The 16640-nt window shown below is 42.7% G+C and overlaps 1 protein-coding gene across 1 annotated transcript in view; it reads left to right on the top strand.

Moving 5' to 3' along the window:
- The window catches only part of Rrn3 (RRN3 homolog, RNA polymerase I transcription factor), a 31539-nt gene extending 16666 nt beyond the window's left edge, over positions 1 to 14873 (top strand). Inside the window, exons 11-18 of the mRNA XM_047533950.1 lie at positions 493 to 631; positions 2343 to 2473; positions 4265 to 4395; positions 5706 to 5890; positions 8287 to 8395; positions 10823 to 10975; positions 11850 to 11937; positions 13128 to 14873. Coding sequence (XP_047389906.1) covers positions 493 to 631; positions 2343 to 2473; positions 4265 to 4395; positions 5706 to 5890; positions 8287 to 8395; positions 10823 to 10975; positions 11850 to 11937; positions 13128 to 13310 — 1119 coding nt within the window. The 3' untranslated portion in view covers positions 13311 to 14873. The remainder of the gene's footprint in view (positions 1 to 492; positions 632 to 2342; positions 2474 to 4264; positions 4396 to 5705; positions 5891 to 8286; positions 8396 to 10822; positions 10976 to 11849; positions 11938 to 13127) is intronic.
- The last annotated feature ends 1767 nt before the right edge of the window (positions 14874 to 16640 follow it).

Raw genomic sequence — 16640 nt, 5'->3', positions numbered from 1 at the left:
TGGGCTCCATTCCAACACCTAAATAAATAAATGGGATAGAATCTGCAGCTGCTGCTCTGCATGTGGGCTTGCTTATTTTAAAAAAAGCCTTTTATAATATTATTGTATTTTTTTAATACCTTTGTTTTATTTATTTTTATGTGGTGCTGAGGATGAAACTCAGTGCCTCACACATAACCAGGCAAGCACTCTATCACTGAGCTACAACTCCTGCCTGCATCTGGGCTTTTTAACCTCACAAATGTTTTTGACTTGCATCTGTGACTGAGAGCCCGTGCCTGGGAAGGTGCCTATGCATTTTCTCTTGGAGGAAATAATTGCTATAAGGGTTTTCCAAGTAAATCACTTTCACTGAAATTTTTTTTTTTTTTTTTTTTTTTTTTAGCGGTGCTGGGGATTGAACCCAGGGCCTCGTGCTTGCAAGGCAAGCACTTTACCAACTGAGCTATATCCCCAGCCCTGAAATTTTTAATGTTAATTTTTACTTCTAAGGATGAAGATGAAGAAACTCAACCTGATACCAAGGTTGATCCAGAGCGGCTTGGCCAGATGGTCCATCCTGTAGCTGAACGCCTGGACATCCTGCTGTCCTTGCTATTGTCCTACATCAAGGACGTCTGCTATGTGGACGGTAACAACCTGTGATGATCTCAATAGCTGATGTACCTGGCTCTGTGCTGGATGTTTTTCATACCTTTTCTATAGTATTAAGAAAAGTCTCTCACGTTATCAGATGGAAAAGGTTTAGAGAGATCAGCTTATTTGCTAATGAATGTCACAAAGTTTGAAAATGGTAGGACTGGTGTTAAGACTTAGGTATAGGGCTGGGGTTGTAGCTCAGTGGTAGAGCCCTTGCCTAGCATGTATGAGGTACTGGGTTCAATTCTTACCATCGCCATATAATTAAGTAAAGACTCATTAACAACTAAAAAAATATTTTAAAACAAGACTTAGTTATATTTATCTTCAGAGCCTGTAATCTTCTCACTGATGTGTTAAAAGATGATATGTGGAGTTTGGCCAGTTTCAAGCAGAGGTCAGATGGCACTCAAGTTGCCCAGGACGTGTAAGAATGGTGTAGCAGGCACTGCAGTGTGATGCTTGCATGAGTTTAGAGGGTCTTTCCTTGGTGTCATTGTGCCAGGTGCTGGGACTGTACTGAACAAATCAGCATGCTGCTTGCCCTCATGAAACAGCCAGGAGACTTTGACAATGAAAAACAATTTTTTCCATGCACTTTGCTAACATCTAAGAATGAGCTTAGTTACCGAGTGTAATAGGACTTGAATCTAGTTAACTGCTACTACTTTAAATGTTTTGATGTTATAAAATGTACATGTTGAGTAGAGAAAATTTGGAAACTTTAGGAAATTATAAACAATTATGGCTATATTCTTAGTATTCAAAAAGCCATTGTTAGGATTTTGATGTATGTCTTTTCATTTTCATTTAGCATGTATGTACATACGAATGTATGTAATTTTTGTTTGAGGTGCTGGGAATCAATTCCAGGACCTTGAGCATACTAGGCAAGCTCTAAGCTCCAAGCTATATCCATAATGGCCCCAAATACATATTTTAATGGTTTTGAGGGAGGTCCACTAAATATAGCATTTTTTTTTTTTCTTTCTTTTTTTGAGAAAAAAGGAAAAAAGTTTTATTGCTTTGCTAGTAAAGGAGAAGCTCAGGGGAATCCTATCCCAGAGGCTGTGGTTTTGCCCATCAGAGGGAACGGGAGTTTTAAGGAGGTGATTGAAAGGGTACATTCCAAGTGTAAATACGGTGTTTCATAACTTACCTTTTACATGCATTTTCTTAATGTTCACTGTTCTAAAATAGTTTTTATTGAATGTATGAATTTAATTGGTCTCATTTTTCACCATTATAAATAACAGTATAGTGAACATCCCTGTATGTATGTTTCTAGTTATTTGCTTGTGACAACTTCTTCGCAGTAGATTTACCACATCAAAGGACTTCTGCTACATTAATTGTAAAGCTTCCCTTTAGAAAGTTTCACAGTACGTGTGTGAAGTGAGGGCCTACTTCCTTGCTGCTTCTGGATTATTGTACTTCAAAAGGAAAATCTGGGACTGGGGTTTTGTAGCTCAGCGGTGGAGTGCTTGCCTAGCAAGTTTGAGGCTCTGGGTTTGATCCTTAGCACCACATTAAAAAACGAAACAAAAGGAAAATCTGCAGTCCAGCATTTTGTTTTAATTATAGCCCTAATGGATAAAGCTGTATTTCTTATTGGTGTCTTTTTTTTTTTTAATTTGACAAATGAAACTGGTAACTTAAATAATTTTTATTCATAAAACTGAAATGCTAAATTTTCTCTGCAGGTAAGATCGATAACAACAAAACAAAGGATTTGTATCGCGATCTTGTAACCATCTTTGACAAACTCCTCCTGCCTACCCATGCCTCCTGCCATGTACAGTTTTTCATGTTTTATCTCTGTAGCTTCAAATTGGTGAGTGAAAAAGTCACTAACATTATGTTATTCTTGGCCACAATTTTTCCCTTAAAAACTGGGTGGAGAAAGACCATCAGGGATTTCTTTTCCTTGAGTCAGTTTACTAGTATCCTTAAATAAAATTGCATTCCTTTATCAACACCTGGAGAGAAAAAGGGAGTTGGTTGCTGGGAGCTTAGCAGGGAACTCTGCAGATGTCATCCTGCCCTGGATCACTAGGTGGTGCCCTTCCCTTCAGCTCAGTTCTTTTTGTTAAAAATCTCTTGTGGGATATTTAATAATTACTTCCTTTATTACCTCTTAGGGTTGAGTTCTACCTAGTTCCAGTCTGTTTTGTGTGTTTGTGGCAGGGGGGGAGGATGCTGGGGATTGAACCCAGGGGTGCTCTAATACTGAGCTTTTTTATTTTTTTATCTTGAGATAGGGTCTTGCTAAGTTGGCTAGACTAGTCTTGAACTTGTGATCCTTCTGCCTCAGCCTCCCCAGTTGTTGGGATTATAGGTGTACACTACTACACCTGGTCCAACCAGCTTTTTTTTTTCTTTCTTTCATCTTTTTTTAATTTTACTTTGCTACCAGGAATTGAACCCAGGGGTACTTAGTCACTGAGCCACAATCCCAGCCTTTTTTTTTTTTTTTTTTGGACATAATATCTTTATTTATTTGTTTATTTGTTTTTATATGGTGCTGAGGATCAAACTTCGTGCCTCACACATGCTAGGCAAGTGCTCTACCACTGAGCCACAACCCCAGCACCCCCAGTTCTTTTCCATATTTGATTTAGAGACAGGGTCTCGCTGAGTTGCTTGGCTAAATTGCTGAGTCTGACTTTGAACTCTCAATCCTCCTGCCTCATCCTCCTGAGCTGGGATTACAGGCGTACGCCACCGCCCCCAGCTCCAATCAGCTTTTTAATCCAGATTTTTACAAGTTTGGGCTTTGGCTCTCATATTGGAAGTACAAAAGAAATGCAGAAGACTCTGCCTTCTTAGTGAGTTAGGAGAGTATTGATAATGTATAAAAAGTTTGAAAACAGTCTGCCCAAATCCAAGTGTTCCTAACTTTAGAAAAGAAATATTTGGGATAAGTTGGAGGTTGTACCCTTTGTTAAGAAGCTTAGTCAGTCTTTTTTTCCATGAGCAGCATGATTAATCAAACACCAGCTGTACTTGAATCCATGCTTCTGTGTATGGTTAAGTTCAGTGTGTGCAGAGACAGGAAGGGAACTTTGCACACTCGGAAGGAATTCCCATGGGGAATCTCAGGGAGTGTGGATGATCGCTGGTTTCCACGTCTGACTGAGCATCTTAGTCACTTGAAGAGTTTTCATAATATGCAGATTCCAAAGCCCTGTCTCAAACCTACTGCATATATAGCTTCAGAGTTGATCCTTTTTTTTTTTTTCTTATTTGAGAGAATCTTATTGTATTGTTTGCCCTGGCCTCAAATACCTGGGTTCAAGTGATCCTCCTACCTCAGCCTTCCTAGTAACTGGGATGACAGGTGTTTAACCAGCACACGCGACACTTGATTTTGATGCTCAGCTGGGTTAGGGATCCATTGGACCAATAACATCAGGATGCTTTTTAAGCTGTTTTAAATAGCATTATCTTGTGTTTTTTTTTTCAAAAGTTAGGAACCATGATTATTATATTTATTATTAGCAGTACAACTGAGGTACTAGAACTTTCTTCCCCCATTGGTGAAGTAAAAAATCTGAGAATTCTGATAGCCAAACTATATTAAGCATTTAAAAACGATCAGGCCAACACCTTCTCTTTTTTATAGGGATTTGCAGAAGCATTTTTGGAACATCTCTGGAAAAAATTGCAGGATCCAAATAATCCTGCCATCATCAGGCAAGCTGCTGGAAATTATATTGGGAGCTTTTTGGCAAGAGCTAAATTTATTCCTCTTATGTAAGTAACCTAATTTTCCACGTACTTTTTAATATCATGTTTTAGAAAGACTACGGCATCGTCTTGAGTCAAAAAAATTTCTCTTGGTCTGTATTTAAAGTGAAAAAAATCTGTTTTGCCCATTCTGTGCAAGATGCTTATATTTCCAAAGGCAATTTCGAGTAGTGTCTCCTGTTTTAGATACAAAACCCCACATTGCAAAAAAAAAAAAAAAAAAAAACCCACATTGCAAGGCTTCTGTTCCCAGTGTTGTGTGTGATTGCTCTGGAATGTGGACATCATTTGTCTTCATGGGTGGCATAGTGCCATATACTGTTTTCACTCTGTGGGCTTGTCTTTCTTTTCGTACCGGGGATTGAACCCAGGGGCACTTAACCACTGAGCCACATCCCCAACCCTTTCATTTTTTGAGACAGAGTCTTGCTGAGTTGCTCAGGGCCTCACTAAATTGCTGAGGCTGGCTCTGCACTTGCCATCCTCCTGCCTCAGCCTCCTGAACTGCTGGGATTACAGGAGTGTTTTACCACGCCCGGTGGTTTGTCATTTTTCATTCGCACTTCAAATCAATTGTATCTGTTGGAGCTGAAGAAAAACCCTTTAATAGTGGCAGTAGGAAGGGCTGGGGACATAACTGAGTGATAAAGCATGTGCTGAGCATGGATGACTCCCTGTGTTCAGTCACCAGCACCAGAAAAAAAAAAGGCTGGCGGGGAATTGGAGGAAAGGTCATATAAAGACGTATGTAGGAGACCAGTTTCTTCCAGTAATCATGAAAACATGATTAGGCAAGCATGCTGCTAAAAAACCTTCCCCAACAACTTAGAGCAGTCTGGCTTAAATTGTTGACCTTAGGACTTATCAGAATCCCATGGGAACCAGATTGCTTTTCTCCTATGAAATGTTGGTAATTGAGACAAATCTTTGCCCTCATCACCCCAGGGGCTGAGTGCACACCTGGAATCTCTTCTGAGTTAAGTAGGAGAAACTGTCCCCCATCCCATGAGACATGTTTAGGGTCCTGTTTCTCTGAGAAGGTGACTGCTGCTCTGCCCTGTAGTTGGATCACCATCCTTTATCTTCTGCCTTTGTCTGCACATGGGTGATTCTTTCCCCTGCTGCTGGGGATGGAACTCAGGACCTTATGCATGCGAGGCAAGTGCTCTACCACTCACCTACATCCCTGGCCTGTGGGTGGAATTTACAGAAACCTATGAATTTGTGGTTTGTGATGAATGGCCATTGTGTGATTTTTGTCAGTCTGGTTTTCTTCCGAAATAAGTAAAGTTGACTTGAACTTTTCTTCTCCCCAGTACTGTAAAATCATGCCTCGACCTTTTGGTTAACTGGTTGCACATATACCTCAATAACCAGGATTCAGGAACAAAGGCCTTTTGTGACGTTGCTCTCCATGGACCATTCTATTCAGCCTGCCAAGCTGTGTTCTACACTTTTGTTTTTAGACACAAGCAGCTTTTAAGTGGAAACCTGAAAGAAGGTCAGTGCTGTGGGATTGATGGTCTCAGATTGGATTTTCTTATGAGCTTGTCACTCTTTAGAATCATGATACTTTTCTTTTTTGAGATTTTGGTAAAAACTATGGGTTTAGAAAAATAAAACTATGGGTTAAGAAAACTGCACATGCACTCACATTGTTACAAATAATTCCACATTGCTCAGAGGACCCTAGAGCCCTTAAGTCTTCTTTGTCTGCTAATGGACTTTAGGTTGAGGCTCAAGTGGGAAGTCTGGGGCTGTTTGGGATGGGCCAATGCCCTGCACAAAACTTCTGACAGCCCCTCTCCTTGTCCTCATAACAGCCCAGGGAGGGGTGTGGTTTGAGATCATGTGGTATTGGCAGTAAGTCAGTTTAGACTGTTTTGTTTATTTTCATGAAAAGTTTAAATAGTTTTGTAGCTGTTTTCTCTACAGCAGGGCTTCTCAGCCTTGGCACAGTCCTTCATTGCGGGGGTTGTCCTGTGCACTGTGTAGCAGCACCCCGCACTTCCACCTGCTGGGTGTCAGTAGCAGCCCCCTGCACACCCCAGACCTCCTGACACTGCACATGTCCCCTGGGCAGTCTCCTTGGGCGAGAGTCACTGCTCTCACCTGAATCTTGCACGTTGTTGTGTTCATTGTATGTTTACTTACACCCTGCATGGTTTAAGGGGTTAAAATTAGTTGTGTGAACTAGTAGGAGGGTAGGCTTTATTACAAGGTGAGCAAAATTTGGTTTTCTTTGTATAAATAAATGCCAGGTATCTTGATTCAAAAGGAAATATTTCTTGCAAGCCATGATGTCCCATTTTTTTTTTTACCAAAGTATACATTGCAGATATTCTGTTAAGGACTGAGGCAAGAGTATTGCAAATTCAAAGCCAGCCTTAGCTACTTTGTAAGCAAATTAGCAAGTTAGACTCTCGAAATAGAAAATAAAAAGGATGGGGGTTATAGCTCACTAATAAAGCATCCAAGATTTAGTACCCAAAACAAAACAAAAATTTCGATATGGTTGTATATGCCTGTATTCCCACCTACTCAGGAGGATCACAAGTTCGAAATGCAACTTGGTGAGACACTGCCTCAGAATATAAAAGGGATTGAGGACATATCTCATTTCTCAGTTGAACCCAGAGGAATGCCTCTCAGTTCAATTCCTAATACCACCAAAGGGCAGGGAGGCTCTTAGCTTTTCATTGCCATGACAAAATACCTGAGAAAAACAACTTAAACAAGGAAAGATTTTAGGTCATGGTTTCAGGGATTTCAGTTCATGGTTGACTGGGTCCATTGCTTTGGGGTCGAGGAGGTGGGACATCATGGTAGAAGGCATGGTGGAAGAAAGCAGCTTACTTCACAATAACTGAGGAGGAAAGAGAGACTGGGGATAATATATACCCTTCCAGGGCATGCCCCCAGTGACCTACTTCCACCAGTTAGGCCCTACCACCTACAGTTTCTACCACTTCCCAGTAGTCCATACAGATTATGAATCCATCAGTGGATTAATCCGCTGATGAGACTAGAGCCTTCATGATCCCAATCATTTCCAAAAAGCCCTGTGACCATTGTTGCCTTCAACACATGAGCCTTGAGGACATTCCAGATTTGACCCATAGCAAACTCCTAAGAAAATATGTGTAAACACTAGTTGGTCTGTTTGCTTCTTAAATAATAAATGTGGAGTCTGAATTTTCACTAATGTAGGAGAAAGAATTTTTGTTTTTCTTGAGATGGGGTCTTGCTATATTCCCAGGTTGGTCCTGAATTCCTGGGCTTGAGTGTCTTCCCACCTCTACCTCCTCGTTCCCATTACTGTAGGCGTGGGCCACCACCTATAATTACACTCACTAATTCCAAGACAGAAGAAATGCAAACAGCTAGTGCAAACTGAAAATGTTGTTCACCTTCACTGATAATTTAAGACATGCAATTTAAAATGAGGTTGCTGTTTTGTTTGCTGCCTAACATGATTATAACTGCAATCAAATCCTAGGTCTTTTCCTTCCCTTTAACTTGGCACATGCTGAGCTTACAGTATGTGAACTCCAGATTGTCCTGTCATCTCAGTCCACCAGGAACAGGTGCCTAAACTGTGCTGTTCAGAAAAGTGGCCTCAGTCACAAATGATTGCAGTCAACCTGGTGACGTTCTTCTGAGCCACACATTGTGGGGCTGTTTGCCTTTATTTATGCAAATAACGTTGAAATTATTTTATCTTGGATGCTGCAGATCGAACCAGGGGACTTGTACATGTGAAGCACCATGTTTTACCACTGAGCTGTTCTCCCAGCCCTGCATTTTTTAAAAATGTGTGATGATTTGTACTTTTAAAGTTATCTTGAACTTTACTGTTATATTTGTCTTAAAAACATTTTTTTTTTAAAATCAAAGGTTTGAGGTATCTTCAAAGTCTCAATTTTGAACGAATAGTAATGAGTCAGCTAAACCCTCTGAAGATTTGCCTGCCGTCGGTGGTTAACTTTTTTGCTGCGATCACAAAGTAAGTTCTGTACACTCTCTTTTATGAAATTACTTAACAATAAATGTTTGAGATTGACACAAGGCTTGAGAACCAAATTTATATTCCTATTAGTATTGTAAATTCCATTGTATTTTTGAGAATTACTAACAGTAAAACGTTGCAAAAACAGCAGCCCTGGCCCCTGTGGGAAGTGGCACTGCAGCTTTTGTTTTCCTACTTTGGTGCCATTGGCAGGTGCTGCAGCTTTTCATTCAAAGATAAACTCCACAGAAGCATAGGCATTTTGAAAAATTGATGTGAGCAGTAAGCTGAGAGGTACAAACCGAAGATGTGTAGTAGAGTGACAGCTAGAATAGTAATAAAATAAACCGAACATAAGGTCAGTGTCCAGAGGAGGAGGCTGTGCGAGAAACGGACCTGCTGTCTCAGGCCTAGTAACATAGCTAATACGCAGCCCCCCACCCCCGTGCCAGACGCAGGTCTGCACACCTCCCACAGGACTCCTCTAGTCCTCATGTGACCCTGTGACTGCCTCACTCACCCCCTTTATAAATGTGGAGGCGGGGGCATGGGGCAAATTCCTTGCCTAAAGTCACGGGGCTAGACTGTGGAGGCTGAGGTGTCAGTGTGAGCAGCGGGTGGCGTGTGGCTCAGTGGCAGCATACTTGCCTAACATGCATGAGGCCTGGGTTTCATCCCTAGCACCAAAAAGAAAGAAGGAAAATAAATGCAGGCAGCCCGGCTCCTTCGTTAACACTCACTCGCTAAGTTATTCTGCTTCTGGGAGAAAGTGATTCAGACTTGGGCATCTGGTTGGGATACTCAGGCAGGGTGGTAGCCGAGAGTCTTCAGCAGTAAGACTCTCCTCTTTTCATCCTCAGACCCCATTCTTCAGCCTAAATTCTCCTCTGGTAGGCATCTAGTTCCAGGTCTCTTCTCTCTACTGAAGTGGCAAAAGTGGTAGTGGCTGTGGAGTGTGGCTCAGTGGCAGAGCGCTCCATCCCCGGCACCACACACAAGAAGGGCAGTGAAGGGTGTGAAAAAGGAACAAAAAACCCAGTTAACAGTAGCGTTGAGTGGGTGAAAGGTTTCTGCACATTGCTGAAGGCAGGAAGAGCTGGAAGGATATGGACTGAGGAAGTAAAGCAGAGGCAGCGGCTTCTGGAATGTTCTTGAGGTGGGGGCAGTGGGCTGCAGCTGATGGTGCAGCTGGTCAGAGGCTGTAGGTCTGGGGTTGGCACGTGCAGCCAGGGTCAGGGCGAGTGAATGCGAGGCTAAGAGCCGGGTGGCGCCCAGGCCCGTGCTTGGGAGTCAGCGTGCTGTTCCACGGCTCTGAGATTCGACCCGCTCTCCCTGTTCTGGTGATTTTTCTTATCAAGTCTTTGTCGAGAATTGTTAGCTTTTCAATGTTGGGAGCAACATAGGAACATTGTTGCACAAGTGTCTTGGTGTGTGGGCTCGTAGTCCTTGTCATGCTCCACACAGTGGGGCGGCTGGTCCAGGAGGGACAGGAGTTCACCTTGCCCAAGTCGGGTATGGGTGGCAATCCATGGCTGAGGGAACAGAACTAGGCGTGTGCTGCTTAAAGCCGCAGTGGCCCCTGGAACCCAGAGTGCCTCTGAGCGAGCACTGTGGGCGCGAGGGGGATTGGAGGGTGGCCGCTGTGAGCCGAGCCCTCCCTGAGGAGCAGCACGGTGGTTTTCAGATTCTGTCCTATAGAGGTCACTTCAGGAAAACTGACAGTGTGGCTTGTTGCTTGTTAATGGGTTCTTCTGTCTGCCCTCACCGTGCCCGTGTGTCCCTCCAGTTTCTGAGGCCCTGACTCAGTCCCATGGCCGTCCCTCCTTGGCCAGCTGTTATTCCTCCTCAGTGACTCCTGGAATCCCTATCTAACAAGCCCCTAATTTTTTTCCCCTTTTGGTGCTGGGGATTGAACTGAGGGCTCTTTACCTTTGAGCTCTGTCCAACACTTTTTATTTTTAAATTTTGAGATAGACTCACTCAGATGCTGTGGGTCTACCTGAATTGCTCAGACCAGCCTTGAGCTTGGTGATCCTCCTGCCTCGGGCGTGTGCCCCTGGACCCACAGACCTCTTAGTTCTATACCACCAGGCCCAGTTCTGATTCTTTTAAAACAACAGAAGTAAAGGTGCCTATCTCGTTATGTACCCTGACCCTGTGACCCACGTCTGCTTGCCAAACCTAGTCTGCCTGTGAATCATAAGCCCAGCTTCTCCCTCTAAGTGATGTTTACCAGTCTCTTTCCTTGCAAACGTGTCAATAATAGGCCCGAGAGCTGTATCCTGAAAGTATTATTTTTTGTTTATTTTTTTATTGCACTTGTTCTGTTCTCCATCTCTGGTCGTTTTAATGATCACACTCATCATGTCCATGCGAGAGTAATTCTAGCATGTCGAGGGTCTCTGTCGGTTTTGGTGTTCGCAGTAAATACCAGCTGGTCTTCTGCTACACCATCATTGAGAGGAACAATCGCCAGATGCTACCAGTTATTAGAAGCACAGCAGGAGGGGACTCAGTGCAGACCTGCACAAACCCACTCGACACCTTCTTTCCCTTCGATCCTTGTGTACTGAAGAGGTAGGTCCTCTCAAACAGCGACCCTGGCAGTGGTGGATTTAAATGTGAGAGATGTCTGCTTTTCCCAAGGTTGGGATTCAGGGTTGCTTTGTTACTGGGTGGCCCACCTTGGTTGGTTTTCTATACTTATTTGTTAGAGTCTCGGGGTCACCTCATACACGCCCCACAGGCCCAAAGTGGAGGATGCCTGGAGCGTCTGAGAGTCACAGGCATGGCAGGGTCTGCAGCTCTTCACCTTAGTAGGGGCCCAGAGAGACGAAGCCCAGGGTCTTTTGTTTTTTTGTTTGTTTTTAAACTGGTTGTTTTAAACACACAGGGGCTGGGGCTGGGGTGCCAGGAACGGAGGGGCTGCCTTTTCTGGCTTATCCCTTCTGCTGACTTCTTCCTTCCTCCAGAGACCACATCTCATACTGCTGCACAGGATAAAAGCTATGTGATGTGTCTAGATGGGGCATTCTGGAAAACCCCAAGCCAGCTGTCACTTTGCATTTGGATTAGGAAGCAAGATTTTTGCTTATTAAATAGTCCTAACTAGCAGCATGGAATTATTTTCAACTGGAATCAGATTAGTTGGTTTTCCAAGACTTATTCATCAGCAGGTTACTGGAGGAATATAAAAGAGTTTCAGAAAATTACATTTTAGTTTTCATTTGAATATACTATAACTTGTCAGTATGGTTTAGAAAGTTTTGCTCGAAATATGAGAAATAGTAAGTATAAAATTCCATGTGCATGGATAAAGTTTTAATATTATCTGAGCTATAATCTTCACTTCGTGGTTTTAGGGAATAGATCTTGTGAGAAAAGAGCAGAACATTCTTTGACTTCTGCTAAAGTATTTAACTGGACTTTGGTGTGTGATCCTTATTAACAGGTCAAAGAAATTTATTGATCCTGTTTATCAGATATGGGAAGACATTAGTGCTGAGGAGCTTCAGGAGCTTAAGAAACCCATTAGAAAGGTGAGCTTATGATACAGCATGCTTCCCGGGAATTTCCTTTGTGGTTATGGTCATGGTCACATGGTAAACAGCAGTTTACACTTTACAAATGCCACGTTTGTTTTCATTCTGCCTTTATAAAAGTTCCGGGCCCAGGTTACATTCTTACATTATCTTGGTAACCAGATACTTCATACACTAACTTTGAGACGTGGTTAATCTTTACCACTCACTTGACTATTACCACTGAATAAAAATTTGGAATTGCTATATTTTGAAATGATGTCTGAAGTTGACATGAATTTTGTAAACCTTCGTGAATGTGGGTTCAGATGCAGATCGGGGCATGTCCGCCAGTAACCATTATGGGGAGCTGGGCTAATTAATGCCAAACAAGAACACTGAAATCCAACAAGTAAAAAATAATGTCACTGTCTTTCCAGCACAAATAAAATGGCTTTTATTTACATTAAAATCCTCTTTAATGTGCCTGTTTCCCTCCTTTGTAAAACTATTTTTTATTTTTGTTGTGCGGGGATTGAACCCAGGGCCTGCTGCATGCTGGTCTGGCTCTCTACCACTGTGTTGTAACTCAGCCCCTGTTTGCTTTTTTATATGTAATCATTGGAAAGCTCATTTTATTTATTTATTTTTTGTTATAGTTTGCATTTGGGGGGGCATTCATTCACATTGTGTTAGCTGCATGGGCTGTAACACTGAGCAAGAATGCATGTCCTATTCACCTGTCCTCATTGAACTTCAAATGTGTTTGAAAATCAACTTTTTTTTTTTTTTTTTGGTGCTGGGGATTGAACCCACTCTACCAACTGAGCTATCTCCCCAGCCCGAAAATCAACTTTAGACAAATAATTAAAAGTGTGCCAAGCACTTATGAGGGTAGTTTGTAATAAAGATGTGGGCATCAGCAAAAGCTTTTGCAATTATTTATCTTCATCCTTACAGAAAGAGCACATTCCTGAGAAAGCAGTTTCCTCCCTCCCTCCCTCCCTCCCTTTCTTTCGTGTTTGACACGGGGTCTTACCACGTTGCCCAGGCTGGTCTCTAACTCCTGGCTCAAGCCCTCCTTCTGCCTCAGTCACCCAAATAGCTGAGACCACAGGTGCATGCCACTGACCCTGGCAGGAAGGGAACTCTTGAAAACTTTTCAGAGCGCCACTTGTGACCTTACTGATAGTATGCTTTTTACACAGGAGATGGTGGAAGATGAAGATGATGATTTTTTGAAAGGCGAAGTACCCCAGAATGATGCTGTGATTGGGATCACACCGAGCTCCTTTGATGCCCACTTCCGAAGTCCTTCCAGTAGTGTGGGCTCCCCCCCTGTGTTGTACATGCCAGGCCAGTCCCCTGTCACCTCGAGGATTTGTGATTGAGGCGCTCTGCCTTTCCGTGGTGTCCTCTGTGGCAGCCTCGGCGTGCGGGGTCCCCCTGGGCTGGCGCACACGCTGCAGGATTGCGCTTTCATGCCAGACTTCCTCCGGCGTCTGAACAGAGGTGGCTGGTTCTGTTTGCTCTCCTCGCAACCAAAAGATATCATGGTGCAATATTGTACAGTGGGGTCAGTGATAAACGGTGGAGACTGCTCGTTAATGTAACGTGTACATTTTTTGTGTTGCAGCTTTTTGATGAAATTGTTGTATAATTTTATATCGGCAGTAGCCTATTTTTAACCAATAACTTTTAAGTTTTTCTCAGAACCGCAGCCACAGGACTCCAGTGGCCACACTGTTCACTTTGTGCTGTAATTGTGTTGACCCTGGGACTTGAGAGGTCAGAGAAGAGGGAGAGAGGAAGCGGGCGATGCCAGAGCTGGGTTGGAATGCTGAGTTGAGCTGCCACCACAGCAGATCTCCAGGGACTTCAGAGACCTAGGAAGGCTAGGAGTGGATTTAGGAAAACAGAATCAGACGTTTTACTTGTGCAGTGCAGAAATGGACTTGAGAGAAAAATGGAGGTTTGGATAAATACAATTCACATTGATTGAAAGTGGGCCTGCCCTCTTGTGAGACACAACACGGTATTGTACACTTTGACTTTTCAGCGTCCCCTCTGCAGCAGCTACACTGAGCTAGTTGTGACCAGCATCATTTGGTTATTTTAGAATTTTTTTTATCCAAACAGGAGAGGGTTTTTTCAATCAGTTTTTGGAGTGGTTTGCTAGCTACAGTAGACCACCCTTACTCCTGCTGCAGAACCCACTGCGGCTGCGCCCAGCCTGGGTTCAGCGCGGAAGCCCTTCCCTAGCAACTTCTAGTTTTATGTCAGCACTGAGAGGGAGTCTGAAGACGCCGCCTCGGACAGGTCTGCAAGCACGCCAGGTTTGTGTTGAAGCCCCGTGTATTTCCCTCGTTCCTTACATGTGTATTTCTTGGTGTATGTGAAAATGGTCATCTTTAAGCATATTTATTTTTCTGCTACTTCTATTTATTTAAAGGCAAGCAATATTTTCTTGATTACAAATATTTTGTAATGAAGTACTTCCTTTTTCCTAGGGCTTTATATGCTCTTGTATAATTAATTACATTGATGGCAATGTAGAGTTTGAATTTCTGTCTGTAAATATCTTTTTAGAGAAAAGATTTTTATTGCTTTAAAAAGTTTTGGATATTGGTGATTTTATTTTGGTGACTTGGTGGAAAATTGTTTGAGAACCTTAAGGTTCTCTTTTTTTTAAACTGCTGACAAGAAGGTAGATTTTTGTATACTGGATAAAATGAGGAAATGGAATTGTATCACAGAAATTTATGGGGAGTGGGATCTTAGTGGTTCGGGAAGTAGTTATAATCTAGTAGGATATATTTACAAATAAGTCTGTTTAGTATCAAAGGGGTTTGAGAAAAAAATCCATTGTGAAAATAAAACAATTACATGGTTATTCTGGAACATTCTTATGTCAATAAAGGGGAGGGTACCTTAATAAAAAGACTTCTCACATATGTTTTGATGTCTGTACATTGTTTTTAACTGGTGTGTTAAAGCATCTTTTTTTGTTGTTAGCAAAAAAATTTTTAGTTGTTGATGGGCCTTTTTAAAATTTATTTATTTATATGTGGTGCTGAGAATCAAACCCAGTGCTTCACACATGCGAGGCAAGTGTTGTGCCACTGAGCCACAACCCCAGCCCTAAAGCATCTTTTTTTGCACTGAAAAACTGCTCCTGAGACCTCAGCTATTTTATTTTATTTTATTTATTTATTTTTTGGGGGGTACTGGGGATCAAACCCTGGGCTTCGTGCTTGCAAGGCAAGCACTCTACCGACTGAGCTATCTCCCCAGCCCCGTATTTTTGATACTTGGGATTGAACCTAGGGGCACTTAACCACTGAGCCACATCCCCAGCCCTGCTGTTATTTTTAAATTTTGAGACAGGGTCTCACTAAGTTGCTTCGGGCCTTGCTAAGTTGCTGAAGTTGGCAATGAGCTTGCGATCCTCCTCCCTCAGCCTCCCAAGCTGCTGGGATTAAACATGTGTTCTGCATCCAGTGAGACCTCATGTTAAAGAGAAGAATAATCGCCATTATGATTGGGAATGTTCAGAAATAAATTGCATGTCCCGGTGAGGATGGCTGCCATGTGCATCCTCTGAAGCATCAGCGACTCTCCTTGAGCACGCACAGCCAAGATTGACAGGCTCGAACAGGTCCAAGGAAACACTTTGAAAAGTCACATGTAGCCGGTGTGAATGCACTAGTGACTTATAAAGTGTGACTGGTGTCGACCTGACTTCCCTTTCTCACAGCTGTTTGCCTTGACCAAGTTACCAATCCCGTCTCCAAGCTTTTTTGTCGAACTGTGAGGTAGGAATAGCTGAAGCCAGGCCTGGGACTAGTGCCTGCTTCCCAGCACTTGGGTGTCTGAGGTGGGAGGATGACTTGAACTCAAGAGTTCCAGACCAACCTGGGCAACGGAGCAAGATGCTGTCCCTAAAAACAGGAAGGGAATAACTGAGAACTGCTTTACGATCGATGCATGTAAAAGTTAATCATGGGGCCAGTGGCTACCTCATGAGAAAGTAGTTAAGCAGGAAGTCCTTACGTGGAAAGGTCTTTTCAGGGCAAAGATGACTTCCGTTTCTTCCATGTCACTCTGTGGTACCAACTTAAAAAGATCCAAATGGGTCAGAATGCTCCCTCTGCCAGTCACTGCTTATAATGGTGGTTCTTAACTCCTCTAACTCCCTAGGTTGACCTCAGGAGCTTTGAAAAACTATTAGATTAGGCAAAACCCACAGAGTATTCTCTGCAATTTCAAAATGACTCATTTGCCCCTCTCCTGGCAATAGAACCCAGGATGTCACATATACCAGGCAAGTGCTCTACCACTAAGCTATTTCCCAGCGATTATTTTTTAAGACAGGGTCTGAAACTGCCCACACTGCCCTTTGAGCTGGAAATCCTCCTCTCTCAGCCTCTCAACTAGCTGAGATTATAGGTCTGCTACTGCTCCTGGCCCAAAATGTCTCACTTTTATTATCTACACTTTGTAATTCTGTTGATCAGTGGTCGGCAAGTTTTAAATTGTTTTTATCTGGTGTTTTTTAATTGGTGCATTATGCTTAAACATAATGGTGGGATTTGTTATGTATTTGTATGTGCACATGATGTGACAGTTTGACGAGTATCATTTCCCACTATTTTCCCTTTCCCCAAACTTTGCAATTCTAATAATAATTGTGTCCCCCCCCCCCCGCTTTTTTAAAACTA

The sequence above is a fragment of the Sciurus carolinensis genome, chromosome 18, assembly GCF_902686445.1.
Source record: "Sciurus carolinensis chromosome 18, mSciCar1.2, whole genome shotgun sequence".
In the NCBI taxonomy this organism is placed as follows: Eukaryota; Metazoa; Chordata; class Mammalia; order Rodentia; family Sciuridae; genus Sciurus; species Sciurus carolinensis.
The sequence above is the reverse complement of the archived record's forward strand: the minus strand, read 5'-3'. Positions and strand labels throughout refer to the sequence as shown.